Here is a 16,996-nt window from a genome sequence, read left to right as displayed (position 1 = left end):
TTTGGTTCTTCAAAGTTTTTTTCTCCTCTGAGTTTCATTTCAATGTCCACTAGTTGTGAGGTTGAGTTTGGTGGTGACCAAAAGGGCAGGGAGAGATTAAGAAGGAAAAAAAGTTAACAAAGTGAGGGTAAAATTAGCTGGCTCTAGTGAGGATGGAAGGAGAGTGAGTGAGGTAAAGGTGAAGACTAGAGCATCCTTTTTGAAGTACAATGTCTTCAAGTCAGTAAGAATTTTATTGCTGGTCTTGCTCTTCAGCTTCTGGGCAGAGATCACAAAGGGAAGGCTCTAAGGAAGTTATGGTAGTTTATCTGGTTTTCTCCACAAGAACACTGGTCAATCAGCTGGGGGGAAAAGAAAACAAACAACATAACACCACCATAAAGAGTTGGAAGAAGCTGCAAATCTGCTTTTTTTTAGCGGAAAGTGCCCAGAGGTACTGCTTGTGCAACAGAGCAGATCTTATTTTCCTCTGTAGAAGGGCCTTGATAGTCCTGAATCACAGGTAACCTTGAATGTTTATAAATGACACTAATCTATGCAAGGAGAAGAGTTAATGTGTTTGAGTTTATTCCTGATTGCTTTCTGAGTATCATCAGAGTGACAGTAGATCCACCACCATAAAGGGTGGCCACAAACTGACATAGGCCACTGCGAATCTTTCAGAAACCCCATAGAAATCCCTACCAAAGTGAGATGGGGGGGCAGCATATTTGAACAGTTACTGTTCACTGGTGTCACTTTGGTGTGTGCACGTCATAAAGTGGAGACACAGATAATTGAGCTCAGCAACAGACCTACTACTGAGCCAGTTCTGTTATCCATGCCTGACCCTGCATTGTGTTACAGCAGTACAGCCTTTGTGTGCTTAAGGGGAAGAAAGAGGGCTTTTGTTTCTTTAATTGCATAACTAATCTCCTTCTGACACTCAGGGAGATGGAAAAGGTCTAATATCACAGTTTCTCGAAAGGATTCTTCTTCCCCTTGTCGCCTGGAGACAGATTTACTAGGGTTGCTCTTGTGTGACTGACAGCTGTGCTCCTCTCCAATCCAGACAGTAAGCTATCTGCTCTATGTTTAATTTACACCACCACCGTGCTCCTGAGGGCTCTGGGCACACTCTTACTAAGATTTCAAGAGAGAAGAGGGATGCTTTCTGTGTATAGATCCTAGATGGGGATCCAAACAATTGTCACAGGTCCTCCATCCACATGCATGTCACTTCATCTCCCACTCTCAAGAATGGAAGCAGAAAGGACTGTCACCACGTTGTAAATTCCTCAGGGCAGGGTGGTCTCTGATGAGCTCTAGCACAGCAAAGCCCTGGGTGCTCATCAAAGGCCTCCATTCAGTGCCCATTCAGAAACATAAATGCCTGTGCACCTTTCTAACCACAGCTGTGATGCTCGTGCTTGGCTGGTTTAGAAAATTATTATTATTTGGGTTTTTAGCAAGGGAAATTCTCTGGTTTCCAGATTTCTTTAAACTCTGAATCTGCCTTTATTGGCCACTAATCTACTCGTATCCCATTAAGCTTAGAAAGCATCCTTGCCAGTTATATTCCTGGAAGAATCCTCCATCCCTCCTACATGAATTTTTGTCTTCAGTTTCCCTCACATTTTCTGCTATGCAGACTGTGATCTCCATGTGTGTATTGGTCATAGTGCCCAGCAAGTCTGTTTTAGTTGTGTTAACTGAGTGGCTATGATTTAAATTGTAGTTCTCAAATCTTCAGTTGCTATTACATCTAGAATGCATCTAATCTTTCCTAAGGCTCATTACCTAAGCACCTCAGTGTCACCCCTACTCAATCCCAGGTGTGCTTAAGTCATGACAGACACTCAGTAGCTCTGCTGTAGCTTATGCCAGGTCTCTATCATGATATACAACCTCTTCTGCTCATGTCTGAGACCTGAGCCAGCAGGCGTCACACAACAAACGCCAGGTTTCTCATTCTGGGGGCAACCTGGATATCATTTCTTCCCTTTACTTAGAGGACAGCAATTATTATCTCCTTCTTTAAGACCCTTGCTGAATCAACAGCTCAGAGGCCTTTCTGAATTGGTACTCTAGCCCTTTTCTTGAAGCTGCTCCCCTCCGTAGGGTAGAGCAGCTGGTGCTCACCTGGCTAGGGCTGGTTTGCAGAACAGCACTTTTGGAAGAGCTATAAGAGGGGAATTCAATATGCACAGCACCCCTTCCTTCTGACCTTGTTAAGAAGAGTGGTGTTGGTAGGCACAGTCAAGCTGTCACAAAGGGATAAAAATTTCGCTTTGTCCAGTACACCAGAGCCATCCTTGTCACACAGAAGAAACGCCTCCCGAATGTTCTTGTTGTTCAAGTGCTTATAGAGTTTCAGCTCTTCCTGAACATGCACAATTAATTCATCCAGTTCCTGCTTGCTGGTCCCAACCTTGGGGATGTCACTGTAGAAGCAAGGAAGAACAGGACATGTGAAAGCTACTTCTGGCAACCTTACTGTGACACTTTTGTGTGCTGGCTGCCCATCACACCTGGCCAGGCTGTATTTCTGAATACACAGCAGGCTTCTGGGATGCTTGTTTTTTAATGCAAGCTCACTTCAGCCTGGACTTGGAGATGAAACTCAGTCTTGATCCTGGAGCATTAAGTAAACAATTTTCCCTTTGCAGGACATTTTCTCCATGCACCTCTTGTCTGCAAGTGCTCTGGGAGCACAAGCATTTTCTTGTGGTGCTTCATACAGTCCCAGGAATCACATGCAATTCCAGTTTCAACCAGAGTCCCTGAACTACCATGATACTAATTGACCCCAAAGTGTGTTGTGAGGTAAAAGGGTTGTTACCCCATCACTGCAAATGGGTCCAGTCAGCTAAAAAAGAGGCTCTCCTGGGGTGATAAGCACAGCCAGAGCAAATGAAAACGACTTCACCAACTCTCCACTGATCTTAACAAGCATCTAGTGAGTCATGCAGATACTGTCAACAGCATCTGTTACAGTTAACTACTGCCTTTCGGAAAAAGAGACTCTGCTCATTTAGCTAAATCTCTGCTGCTGAGCCAGAGCTGTTCCACAAGGGTTTTGAGTCAGCAGCAGCCATGACATTATATCATACACACTTGACCCTCCCTGTATGCGTCCAGACATAGGCTCTTGGAGCTGAATAATCAGCTAAGCAGCCATTAGACAGTAGGCTGGAGCCTGTACAGTCTGCTGGAAATGCCGTTAGCTGTCAACCCTAAGTCTTATTTAGCTCCACAACACCATCCTTTGAAGCTTACCTGTTGTCAGGCTCCTTTACCACCTGCTTTGGGTGAAAATGATCCCTCAGGGATTGCAGTGTTGCCTCAGGGAAACTCCCTGCATTGCTCTCCATATAATTAAGCACATATTCATCAGCGTCAGTGATAACAAACCTGTGGCCAAACACTGGGGAAGGGGAATTAAAAAAAACAGTGTTACTTGCCTTTCAGCATGGGTAAGTCGTTCCATTATCCAGGAGAGAGCATGGATTCTCTCTTGGGGCTGGGCTCAGGATTGAGCAAGCACTGCTATTTGTTTCAGTCCTTGAAGTGAGAATAGTTTCACTGACTCAGAGTTCTGCTGCAAGAAGAGCAGCTGCTGAGAGCAAAGGCCCTGTGCCTGTGCCTACAATGACTCCCCCATTAACACCAGTGTGTTTCTAAATGTTTCAATATTACATTTATTTTCCTTACAGGATAGAATTATGGCCTTTGCTGCTGGTAGTCATCTGGCATAGCTTTAACCCTGTGAATCCTGGCAGGTCCCAAATTGTAAATGGAATACATACCATGGAGAATAAAGCTCTTTTCCTAATTATGTCAAAGGTCCAAACACTGGCAGTAACAAAGTTATACCAATGTACACCAGCTGGTGACCTGGAAACTCAAATGTGATGAGATGCAGAAAGAACAGATCTTCCAAGTGAAGGAAGGTATATGCACTATCCATGCAATTTAGTGACATAACAGAGCAGGAGGCACTGAAAAACAATGCTCAGAGAATATCAAACCAGGCTGGATCTTACCTTCAATTGTAGAACCAATTGTGAGATCAGAGGGCCCATAATATGTGGCATTTTCTGTAGTTGAGCCTGGTTTGGCAACTCTGGTCTTTCTTAAGTATTTGCCTCCAATGATGCCAGAGTTACGGACTGGAGGTTCATAGATGCTGATCATGTCATTGGAGAGGAAATAAGAGAGGATGAAACGACGCTTTCTGTCCTCAGGGTTTGGTGATTCCTAGAGAAAAGATGGTGGCTTTGAAAAGAACATTGGAACCAGGTTTTTATTTCCTGGGGTGCTTAGGAGTACTTGGTAACCCACTCATAAGCACCCAGAGTTCACTGTTTTTTCACATAGCTGAATAAACAAAGTGCTTGCTGTATGCCAAAAGCTACAGATATGCTGACAGAGTGTAACAAAGCCCTAGGAAGCATTAAATATCTGAATTTCAAAGGTTACTTGCTCTAGTCAGGCTCTCAGAAGCGGAATCTGGCTACAGTGACCAAGCACATTCAGTGTTTCCACAAACTGAGTAATCCAAGAGAAAGGAATATCCTATATGGAATGATTCATCACAGAGAGACTGGTTGTAAAATTCAGTATTAAAGTTATATTTTTCATTGTAATAAGTGTCTGAGAGAGGCTGGTGCTGCTTTCATCTCTTAGTCACAGGAAGACACTTCCCTGACACACCAGTAGGTTTACTTGCTTAGTTTAAAATTAAGTGGATCTGAACTCATGAGCTGTGACCTTTAGGATCTCCTGCACAATAGGGAAAAGAAATCAGCCCTTATTCACCCTGAATGTTTGGAGAGGGCAGGCATCAGGCAGCACAGGAAATGCCATTGCTGCTGCTGGATGTGCCAGAGGCTCCTTGCATAAACCCACTGTAAAGCTGGCACAAATGCCAGGGTCTGAATGCCATTGTTGTGGGTGGAAAGCACCATCCCCGTGGACTCTCTGACTTCTATGCTGGCACTTGGCTGCTCTGCTAGCACAGCCCTTTGCTGGCTACTGCACCTGGGACTAGCCTGGAGAAGGGCAGGTGCTGGGAGCTAGCAGTGGAGAGACCGCAAGCTCATGCTTGTGGCAGCAGTTGAAGGCAGGCAGGGGCACAGTGCCCAGTTGCAATGCTGTTTCAGTTAGGGCCATCTGTCACGTGCTGATGTCAGCGGGAGTTTTTCCATAAATGGCTGTGGTTTTGTAGCATGTCTGGTTTGTATTTTCTGGCCTGTTTTTTTCTACCTTTATGTGATACTAATTGTCATAGCAAGTACAGAATAACGCAACAGCATTCCCTGAGGGGCACTCACGTTGGCTTGGGGAATTCTCTTTTCCCACCAGCACAGAGGAGAATTTGCAAGCAACCTTTTCTGAGCAGGTTGTTCCTCCTATCCTTCTGACTCTACAACATAAACTGGCACTATACCATCAAGGAAGGCACTTACCAGGGCCACCTGGTATCGCAGCACCTTGTTGTCATTCTCTAGCATCTTAATTACATCTTTCCGGGGAGGTTTTGGAAACAGAGTAAAGCAGTTCTGAAGAGTGTCTTCAAGGATGCCAAAACCATTATAGGGAGGAATTATCTGCATCCAGAGGACATATCAAGCATAAACAGTTGAAATTAAGAACAAGGCAATGTTTGCAAGAGAACCTACCAAAAACATCTGTTCGGAAAGAAATCTGTCACCAGATAGCAATAGATGTGACATCCTCACTAGCAGAGATGCTACTAGCCTGGACATGTGTTGGACCCCTTATTTATAGAAAATATTCAAGATAATTAAGAAAACCTGAAATTCAGAAAGCCAGGTAATTTGTTTGAATAAAGAGACTATGGCTGTACTAGTAACTAAACCTTTCTGTGCACAGGAACTCAGTCATCTGTATGGTCACACTGTTAACCTAATCCCCATCATGTTTGTGGTTTGTAGGCCAGCTAGCACTCAAAACCATTCCTTGGCACAGTCTGGAAAGTAACAAGGACTCTAACCATCCCCAGTAGGCAGTCTGGACTTGGCAACTCCATTTTGGAGGGTGAGGGAGAGTTTAGTAGTATGATGCAGCCAGACTGTGCCACTTGGCTTCTCAAACAAAACCAAACCCTGACACTGTTTAATGTTCTAGTATACAGACATAATCAGAGTTCTTTTATCACTATTAGCAAGTGCTTTGTCCTTTACAGTACTAGAAAACATTGGTTTCAGAGGACTTTCATTTTTATATTAGTGATGACCATTCTTGCCTTGTCTTTTTGAAGTTGCTCTTGCCTTTAAGGTGTACTTGTTTACAGGTTCTTATTAAGGTGAACTTATGCTTTACCATAGAAGCTTATATCAACTGCTTCCTTCTCTTCCTTCATTTGAGAAACTGCTTGCAGTACCTGTTGAACTTCCTCAGGTGGTTTCTTCTTTATTTCCACTGGCTGGAAGTCAGTGATGCCAAATTTGTCACGATAAAAGTTTCGTGTGAACTCATCGCAATCATAGATGAAGAAATTGCGTCCAAGGAGGGTGGTAAATTTGCCAACAGCAAAATCTTTAGCTGTGTACCACTCAAGTACCTCCTGATCAGAGATCTCCATCACACAGGTTGGGAAAGTCTCTAAGAACAAGAGAGCAATAGGAAAAATAAGGTAAGCAGGGAGATATTAACATTTCCTAGTGAAAAGGGATACAAAAGCAAACTGTATAAATAGCTCCAGGGAGCTGTTGGTACTGCTGTCCTGCCACTGCTTCCCAGAAGATAAAGAATTTAGTGATCATTTTAAGAACTTTTCTTTGGACAAAACTGATGACACTTGGAATGTTTTCAGCAAAAAATCTCCAGACTCAGTGTACCTCTGACACAGCCACCACACATACGTCTACCCAGCAAGGCCCTTTAGCACAGAGAGATGTGCTGAACAATCTAAACTTACTTTGCTTATCCACAAAGGTTTTGGGTAAGTGCTGGCGTCTTATCAGTACTGGGAATGGGTCTCTACCATCATTTTGCTTGTGGACTTCCCGAACCTCCACTGTGTCATCTGCCAAGTAGTAATGGATGATGTAAGGCCTATTCTCACCAAAGATGCTGTTACTGTCATCCCACACGGCGTAGAAGCGAAGGACCTTGGATGGAGGAAAAAGAGGCAGAGAAGACAAACAAGGACTAGAATTACTAATGCTTTGTCCAAATGAAGTGGTTAAAATTAGATATTAGGAAAAAATAATTTACTATGAGGGTGGTGAGGCACTGGCACAGGTTGCCCAGAGAAGCTGTGGATGCCTCATCTTTGGAAGTGTTCAAGGCCAGGTTGGATGAGGCTTGGAGCAACCTGGTCTAGTGGAAGGTGTCGTTGCCCATGGTAGGGGGGTTGGAACTAGGTGATCTTTAAAGTCCACTGCAACCCAAAGCATTCTGTGATTCTACAAAATGGGTTAGGTGATTGGAGACATCTCACCAAGCTTCTCTATCATCAGGTCCAGAAGAACCAAGCCCTTGTACTATGGAGACTGGGATGATTTGGCTGCTGAGGCAGCATTGGGAAGGGTAGCAGGGGCCTGGAGAGTTGGACAGGCCTGGCTTACCTTGACAACAGTAAGAGAGAAAGAGTTTATGCTAAGAGATTTAGTTCAGGAAGCATACGGAAAACTGGGGAAGGTGGGGAGGGGAAAGTGACTAAAAAGCAGCAGAAAATAATTGCCCAGGACTGAATGGGGAAGTAGTCTTATGGGAAGTGATTTTTATAATGAAACTTAATACAGTAAGACAGAATTTTGTTTTGATTCTTAAACGTCTTACAGGTTTCATGGCCAATTCTTTACTGCTGTTACACCAAAGAAGGCAGAGAGGAATATATTCAGCAGTCCTGAGGGGGCTGCATTCAATGCAGGCCTCATCTTATTTCTAGCTAGTGGAAATATCATCTGTTAATGCCACAGAAATCAAACTCCTCACACTGCAGTGCTCAAGATTTCCCCAAGGCACAGCTCCTAAACAGGCAGCCCAATAGCAGATAGAGTTGGCCCAGCACAGACCTGAGTCACTAAAGCTAAACTGGCAGTAAAATGGCAGGCATGGCCCAGCTTGCATCCACACAGCAAAGCAGTGGGCTCCCCTCAAAACAGGGTGACAGTATTCAAAATGGCACCTGGATATAATCCTGGCCTGTGTTAACTCCTAGCTGATGGCCAGGAACTGTTTGATTGATAGCTGGCTACGGACAACATGCAGGACTCAGGTCACACCTTGCCCCTGTTTTATTTTCTAGTATAGAAGTAGTCTATAGGGTTTCTTACATTTTTGCTAGATGAAAAGTTAAAGATCCAGAGAGCATGGAGGAGTGTTAGTCAATTGTGTGCACAGGGCAAATTCAGTCAGAACAAATGGCATGTGTATCTGAAATTTTCCATTCTGGCACCTGGCATTGATGTTTTGGAGGAAGAGAGGAGTGGATGCAGCATGGTCATTGGTCATAGAAATGCATCTGGCTGCTAACTTCCTGAGACAGGTAGCTTATCTCATCCCAACAGAAAGCAAGAGAAAAATGGAGGATTTAAAGCATGAGCTCTGCAATCCAAAGAGAAGCTGTTTACAAGGCACAAAGCTCAGCAAAAACATAAAAGAATTTGTTGCTCACTAAAGCCAAAAGAGGAGCAAATCTGGAATCTGTTCAGGGGAGTGAAATTTTTTTAGAATGAGTAAGGTTGCAGACATTCACAGACTCAGGTTTCAATAACGTGCAGTCTGTAATGTGGGTAATTGCTATCAGCTCTCTCACCTGCTTGTCGTAAGTCAGAAACTGTTTGAGTTGGTCAAAATCTGATGGTGTGATGTACTTGCGCGCAGGCATCTGACGCAGTTCTGTGTAAGGATCAAAAGCCATTTTCTCTGGCGGGTTCACTTCAATTCCTTGGCTCTCCAGGAACTCCTAGAAAGGTCAACTGAGGTATTAATGGTGCTGAGAGTTCTGAAGGTAAGAAGTAACTACAGATTACGGGTGGGCTGAGATGAGTTTTGTCAAAATACTGCAAGTTCATTCCTCACAGACCACCAGCCTGCAGAAGTATTAGTTCTGCTGCAATAGCAAATACAATAAAAGATGACCAAGATGTTTCTGTTTAAGCTGCTTCTTAGCTTTGCTTGTCTTTTAATTAATCAGGGCAGTCCTGTCCTCAACATCCTAACTCAGATTTTACTTGAGGACAGTTTTCCTTGACTTTAGGGCTTTAAATGGAGGATAACTGTCAGTTGGTAAATGAAAAAAGATTAAATTAGTGCATAACTGCAGATGTAGTTAGTCAGAATTTGCAAGAGATCTAGGGCTCCCCAGTGTGCAGACAGTGAAATCTAGTGTTACCCACACTAGACCCACCAAGGCCCTTCAGGACATAAGGATATTTGCCAGAGTGGCAGCGTCATTCTGTCTTTCAGGAGGAGTACTTTTCCCACAGAGAGAGGGCGATCTGCTTGTTTATAAAGGGACCCTTTGCTTACATTGGATGCGTCAACAAACTCTAGGGTATTACTTGTGTACTCACATCAGTCACCCAAAGCAACCTCTGAAGTCAATGGACTTCTTTCCTTTCTGGCCTTGGGAAATGGCCCAGGAAAACATTCAGCCCAGGAAGCCCTATGTAAACATCTCCAACAGGCACGTGAGATCACCCTGTCACAAGGCAGATTCACACTTTCAGACTATTTTCTGGTCTGGAGGATGCCAGCTTGTGATAAATGGACTAGTGGCCTTGAGATACAGACCCACATAGCTGATTTCATGTTTTTCATCAATCAACCAACATTAACATGAGGACCAGCTCTTCATCTGCTGTGAATTGACTTTAACAGTCATCCAGTTCCAGCAGAGGTGGCCCTACATGTTCTTAACAGCCACATATATACCAATATATTATGCCTGGGAACATTCCTGGGCACTGAGGCCAACTGGCAAAGAATAATCTGAATCTACACTTCTCTGAGCCTCCAGGATAGGTTGGCTGCATGTAATTCACCTATTAGGAATGGTCCTTGGAGCATTTTAAGTCCTGGACTGCTTCTGGGAATTGCTTGGAAGAATAAAATCATAGAATAGTAGTTGACCAGGACTGAGATTATACTGGGGACAATCAACAGGATACCAGTATACTGCATTTGTTACTACTTGTTACTGGATTGCTATTATCTCATTACTGGTATAGAAATAGCCAGAAATAGAAAAGCAGGCAATGAGTATGCTCTCTTAGAAAGGTCAGTTCACACCACAATTCTCAACCCACAGATCATAACCTCTTTTCTGGCTTGACTGTAGATGGGTGCAGAGTTAATTACTGCATTCCCTCCCCCTGTTTTTAACAGAGGAGATGTAAAAGAAAAGAGTTAGGATCAGTATTTTCTCTCTCACGTATGCACAATATTTCATCCGGAATGTAAGCAGTTAAACACACTGAGATGAACTTAGAATTTGTGTTGTAAAGAGAAGTCTTGAGAACAAAAGATGGACTCCCAGCAGTCCTAAGGCAAAAGTACTGAGCAATTAACTCAGCAAATATCATACCTTGAACTCCCCATTGATCTGAAGAGAGAAGTCTTCATGAAAAGCAAAATGAAAGATTGTGAGCAACCATATTATGAAAGTTACAGATGCAGACTACTGGACTCTAACAGGTCTGTCCACCTGTAACTCCTGTGATTCTTTTTGTCAGTGTTCTCTGTACAAGCAACATACCTGTGTGAATCGGTCACAGTCGACTATGCGGTACGTCCTGCCATACATGGTGATGTTCATGCCCCGATTCAGATCTTTCCAATGGTAATGCTCCCCACGGTCATTCTTGGGCACCCGGTGGCGTCTAATATGTTTGCCTTGAGGAATACCAGAGTTCTGCACAACAGGTTCTATGACATACATGCTGTCATCTTCCAAATAGTAATAGATACACACTTGGCGGATACGGTAATGCTCTACTGCAGAGAGAGGAACATCTTCCTGGAAATAGGCATCGAACTTCAAAATCTGCCAAAGGGACAATATGAAAAAAAAGCGAGAGAGAAAGAAAAATCTTTAACACCACAATTAGGTTATTAAGACCAAAAATTTATTTGTCATTTGCTTTGGTGGTGTGGAGTTACTGGATTGTAATCTATAAAATCATCCAACCCAACTGTAGCCTAATTTGTAACTGATGGAAGAGGCATCATGAGGGCTTTTATCAAGATCTGCCTTTTACAAGGTGTAAAAAATACATCCTTTTCTCTCTTCCTCCTTGATCACCTTGCTGTTTCACCCACTGCCAGGTGTGTGGTTACTGCCAGTAATGTAGTTTACTGGCATGCATGACTTTACTATTGTCAGCTTTGCAGACCCTGATTTAAGGAAGTTATCAGGAGATTTTAGTAAAGAGTTCAACAACATCTGTGGATTTTTAAAAGCTGCATGTGTTGACTGAAGTAACATCTATTCAGCACTGACAGCAAAGGTTACTATGTGCTGGAGAAACAAGGAGACAAGCCAGTCAGTCATGGTTTCTGTGCATGGCAGAAGTATGAGGAATATTTTCCCCAAGAACATCTAATGTGCCTAAGAGAACGTAGGTGGGCAATCAGGCCTTGCTGACCCAGAGGCCTGGGTAATAAAGTGATGATAAAGCCAGCAAGTTCCTACCAGCCAGCAAAACTACTTCAAAAGGAACCGTGACTCCCCTGAGCAGCATGGGGCCCCTGCTGCTACTGTGACTTGAATGAAGGGGCAGAGAAGTATCTGGCAGATTAAACAGCAACATCTATATTACTCTGAAGGAACAGCCTCAGTAATTAACAGAGCACATCTGTTCCCCAGATTGTCTCACAGATGGGCTGAGGGTTGGCTGTGGACTGCCTTTGCAGGCCTGCCTGCACGCGCTCAAGTCTGCTAAGCCTTGCATGCTCTGCAATGACTGCTCTCTGTGGCTGAGGGTGTGCTCGCCAGTTTGCAGTCTATGCAACTGCTGCATTTAAAATCCAAGGGTCAGCTCAGGACTGTTCTGAGCAGACACATTGCCACCTCCTAATCTGATATCATCACCAAAGTGTAATGCAGGAAGTACTAACGGAGCAGGACAGGCTGCAACACGCTGTGGTGACAAACACAAGCATAAATAGATACAACACAGTTAAACAGTCTAACAGGGTCCCCATTGCAGACTGTCATTTACAGTTTAAACTCAATTATAATCTCAATATAGTTTTGGAAACACAGAAGGCCAGGCTGTGGCTTACAGGGCAGTGGTTATAAACTGAAGCTGTTCAGAGTTACTCAAATTTCTTTTCCAGTGCCTGCTGGAAGTGCTCTAGCGTAATTTGTGGGGAATGTCTTACATGGTTTACGTATTATAATCCTCCTCCCAAGCAAAGAAAGCCTCTTTCAGTCTGGGGTTCAGCTGTCTCTGACTAAGGGCTATGGCATCTGAAAACTGCTGTACACTGTCCCATGAACCCTGGAGCTGACTGTTTATGTCTCTGAACTTGGCCAGTGATATTCCTGGAATAAGCTTCTTTATACCTTTTTGTCAAAAGCCACGTGTGCTGGAATGAAGCCTGAAGGTGGAGCCTGCTTGACTTGTCCATAGGTCAGCGTGGGTCTCTTGCTGGCTAATTTGTCTAATTCAGCCTGAGAAAGCTGATTCACATACAGCCACTCCCCACCAGACCCCACTGCTGGCAGCCGAGAAAAGGCATATCCATTTTTGTAGCCCAGTGTCTGGGATCGATGAAAACATGTTTTCTGTGGAAGGAAATCCAGCTGTTAAAATACTGCATGCACTTAGTTGAGACAGCTACTGAAAGCACTTAAAAATATCCAGAATTACCCCTTCCTCTTTCCCCCACCCACCAATTTTATTATAACCAACTTTAGAAGTCATTTACAATTAGATTTTAGATCAAGAAGGCTGAAAAAAAACAGTAAGTGGCTGGAGGAACAAAGCATCAGGTGAACTCAAATCCTAGCACTGCCACATACTCCCCAAGAACTTAAATCACTTAATTGTCCTATTGCCATCATTCTCAGTGCCTAGAATGGGGTGACAGCACTTTATCTGCCCTAGTATTTACCTCACAAACTTTGTTCCCTACTCTGTGTTACAGAAGTACAGAGCACCACGGGACCTCACTGTTGTTGCCTTATGGTGCTCCCTTGACTATTACACGTTGTGCACTCCATGTGTTTTCTACTGGTATTTATTTTTTTAACCCTCTCTTGGGGATGATACTCACAGGATTTTCTTCATTGGGCTAAATCAAGGTGTGCCATGCTCACAGAACTGCAGTTATGAAATGTACCTAAGCACATGAGCTGCTCTGCCACCGCTTTCCACAGTCCATGCAAGGAACCCATTAAATAATCACAACCATAGTGTAAGATCTTATAGCAGATTAAGGAGAAGCCTGATTAAGATGAGGAGAATTCTATGTGGGCACTGTATAATGCTGGCTATAGGAGTCACCTGTTATTTTTTGGTTTGTTGGTTTAATCTGGGTTTTGAGCTTCTTTCACCTATCTTTGCTAACTGCCTCATGCCAGCTATTGAGCCATTCTTCAGGCTAAATAATTATTCAGATAGCCCAGGAAGGTCTCTGCTTTGATTAAGGACACACAAGAAGAAAATGTCAGCTGTGAATAGGACCTGGTCTCTGTCAGCCCAGTTCTGTTCTTCACTACTGAAAATTAGGATCACACTTGAGTGACCCCAAGCAACTTGACTTGCTATACAGTCCACCACACCTGGTATCTCACCTGCAGTCTGGAAAGCATTTGAAATCATGCATGCCTAGCTGGTCCCACTGGGCTTTCAACACTTAATGCTCCAGAGAAAGCAGCAGTAATTGCAAGTCCTTCATAAAAAAATCCCTGACTTTACCTTGACTCTTGCCAAGTAAAACAGAGTTGTACACATTTCTAACGCTGAAGGAATAAGCTTCAGCTCCTTTTCCAGACACAGACTGGAACTCAAACTCAGGCATTTGAACCACTTCTTTTCCACCCCCTCTCTCACACCCCCATGGTTAAGCCTCTAATCTTATTTATACCTCCAAGGCCCCACTTGAATTTCACATAATTGCCTGCTTTCTCTTTAAACTGGTACTACAGATCTTGCAATGCTGTGGAGAGAGCAGTTAGGAAAACAGATTCAGGTGAAATCAGCTGAAGACCTGTTAGTAGAATGTCTTATAAACATTAGCCCAGAACTGCCATTTCTTTCTGTTAAACAAATATGAAAGGAAAGCTGGGGGGGGGGAATCAAGGAAAACCAGGAAGTTAGTCTTTAAATTGGGCAGTGTCACTGTTTGTCAGAAGTGCATAGGCTTTTAAGGGCCCACAGTTGCTTAAAGAAAACACCTCATAAATTCATAAGACTCTGGAGTCAATAAGCTCTCCGAAGAAAGCATAGATGCCAGATAACATCTCACAGTATCAGGTGACTAATGCAAATTTAAAAGGGAAAACCCAGAATGTAAACTCCTAATCTCAGTTGCTGCCAGTCCATATCTGAAGAAATTCCACTGAATTAAGTCGTCCTTTTTGCCAAGTATGTAACACTTCATACAAACACCATTCCCCCTCCCAGTGTCTCTGTTTCTCTGTCACGTGAGCACTAAGTAATAACAATACTATCTTGTTTGAACACAGAGGTTTTCTTCAGCACTTCTCAGTATTCCCTTGGAAAACATGCATTGTGGTGCCCATTTTATAGATCGGGAAACTGAGGCAAAGTGAGTTGATAGCACGCACTGGGGCTCATCCTGAGGAACACTGCAAAGACATTTCTGGAGTTCAGATCTCTTTAAAGCATTACCAATAGTTCAATACTTCAAGTTACTCTAAAATAATGATCTGCTCTGCCAAGTCCCATGGGTGTTTCTTACATACACAGTGCTATTAAAGTCAACAGAAGCATTCACATGACTAAAGTGAGCAAGATTTTACTGATAGAGGAAATATTATTTTGCTAGGGGCAGAAATTTGCGTTGCATATTTCCAAGATGTTATAAATTATATTGAGGAACTAATATTATTGAGCTAATTCTGAGATAACCTTTACTATTGCTTTGATTGAGAGTATTCCTTATGAGTAAATGACTCCACTTACTGGTGAGGAACTCGGCCATCACTAACTTAGGAAGTAGTTTGTTGCTGGAAGCCACCATTAAGACTGGTACAGTGACGATTTATGCTTAAGTAGCCCTAATCCATGCATAAGACGAATAAAGAGGGGGTCCTATTTAGGCAAACAGAGAAAACTGGGTTCTCACAAAAGCATCCGGAATGATCTAGACTGGGTTTAGCAAAGCCCATCATGACACAGTCCTTGTCAAGAGCACATCTGTCTTCAGTAAACTCTCTTGTTTTCACCTGAATCTGTTTTCCTAACTGCTCTCTCCACAGCATTGCAAGATCTGTAGTCTATAGTAACAACAGAATCACAGAATGGTTTCGGTTGCAAGGGACCTTAAGATCATCCAGTCCCAATACACTGCCACGGGCAGGGACATCTTCCACTAGACCAGGTTGCTCCAAGACCTGAGGTTTGGACAGTGTTGCTTCTAGGTATATCAAGAAAGCTGTATATCAAGAGGGGCTACCAGGTGAGTTTATGGATCCCCATTTGGGGTGGTATCAGAATAAGTAGCAGGTTCAGAACATATCCCCTTGGGAAAACTGAGATGGTTCACAGAAACAGCAGCTTTCCTGGGGAAATCAAATTTCAAGACTGTAGAGTTGGGGGCTATGCTTTCCCTTGGGGTATGACAAGAACTGGCAGGGGAACAACTGGATGGATTTGGGGGTACTGGATTCCCAAGGGGCGGGTTTGCAGCTAGGAGTTCTGCAGTTATACAGAAAACTTTTGAAATGAGTCTCAAATGAGGGTCTCAAATAAGGTTGGTGGAATCTACCTCTCCAAAGCTATCAGAACATTTTCAGGGTTTATCAGATGGATGCGAGATGCCATGGACAAGATTAAGAGCGCCAAGTCTCCTGAACAGTGGTGTCAGGGATGTCTGGTCCCTGAGACTTAAGAGAGTAGCAGGTCTGCTGTGCCTGGGGTCAGGGCATTCCAGGTGGGTTCAGAGAGTTCAGGTCCTCTGGAAAAGAGTTCATCAGACAATTGTTGGCTTTGGGAAAAAACAGGTCCCCTGAGAGATCGGTAGGTACTGGGTTTGCTGGGGAAGCTTCAAATGAGTGTACATGGCACCAGGTCCCTTGGAGGTCACTTCACAGGGTACCAGGTACCCTGAAGGGTGTGTGACGAGTTTGTGGGGTACCAGGTTCCCAAGACATGGGTTCATAGGACACCAAGTCCCCTCAGAGATATTAGATGTATTCAGGAAGTACCAGACCTCTTGGGGGAATTAGAGGGTGGTCTGAGGGAATAGGAGGCTCCCTCATGATAGGTTCAGTGGGTAACACGAGGACTATCAGGTGAGTTTAGGGGTATCAGGTCTGTTGGGGAGTTAAATTCTGAGGGATTAAGAGATTCCCAGTGAGTGTCTTCAGGAGGTACCAGTACCCCGGGGTAGCCTGACAGGGCGCAGGTGGGGGGTGGGTATGGAAGTCCCGTTCTCAGGGGGGCACCTGCTATGCCAGGCCAGACTGGGCTGGAGGTTGTCCCGGGGCACTGGGGCTCCCGGGAGGCAGGGTGCACCGTGCGCGGCGCTCACCATGGGGTCCCTGAAAGAGCAGCCGGGGAGGAAGGGCAGACCCGGACCCGGCTGCGAGCTCATGGCAGCAGCGGCGCTCCTTCCCCGGCTCCGGCGACGCTGTCTCCACGGCAACCGCGGGGCGGCGCAGTGCGCATGCGCGAGGAGGGATACGCGCATACGCACAGCGACCAGCCAGCCTTCTGCGCCTGCGCCCTGAGCGACGGGGAGGTGTTGCCGTGGTAACGGGAGGGCGCGGAGGGGGTCGAGGCCGCAAGGCCGAGCAGGGTTCCTTCGTCCCCGCAGCGTGGAAGCGGCAGTCCCGGGAGGTGTG

General features: G+C 44.4%; 1 protein-coding gene across 1 annotated transcript; it reads right to left on the bottom strand.

Moving 5' to 3' along the window:
• EFHC1 (EF-hand domain containing 1) lies at nt 1-16,818 on the bottom strand. The gene is made up of 11 exons (XM_061461027.1): nt 16,684-16,818; nt 12,527-12,748; nt 10,715-11,002; nt 8,771-8,920; nt 6,926-7,118; nt 6,389-6,609; nt 5,451-5,591; nt 4,026-4,239; nt 3,259-3,406; nt 2,207-2,423; nt 1-341 (listed from the first exon to the last, which is right to left on the bottom strand). The coding sequence occupies exons 1-11, from the start codon at nt 16,744-16,746 to the stop codon at nt 270-272; spliced, it is 1,929 nt and encodes a 642-aa protein (XP_061317011.1). The 5' UTR covers nt 16,747-16,818; the 3' UTR covers nt 1-269.
• Nucleotides 16,819-16,996: the final 178 nt, after the last annotated feature.

The sequence above is a fragment of the Pezoporus flaviventris genome, unplaced genomic scaffold (assembly GCF_033815535.1).
Source record: "Pezoporus flaviventris isolate CSIRO_AGI_PZ_B2104156 unplaced genomic scaffold, CSIRO_AGI_Pfla_v1 ptg000031l, whole genome shotgun sequence".
In the NCBI taxonomy this organism is placed as follows: domain Eukaryota; kingdom Metazoa; phylum Chordata; class Aves; order Psittaciformes; family Psittacidae; genus Pezoporus; species Pezoporus flaviventris.
This window is presented reverse-complemented; position numbering and strand designations above follow the sequence as displayed.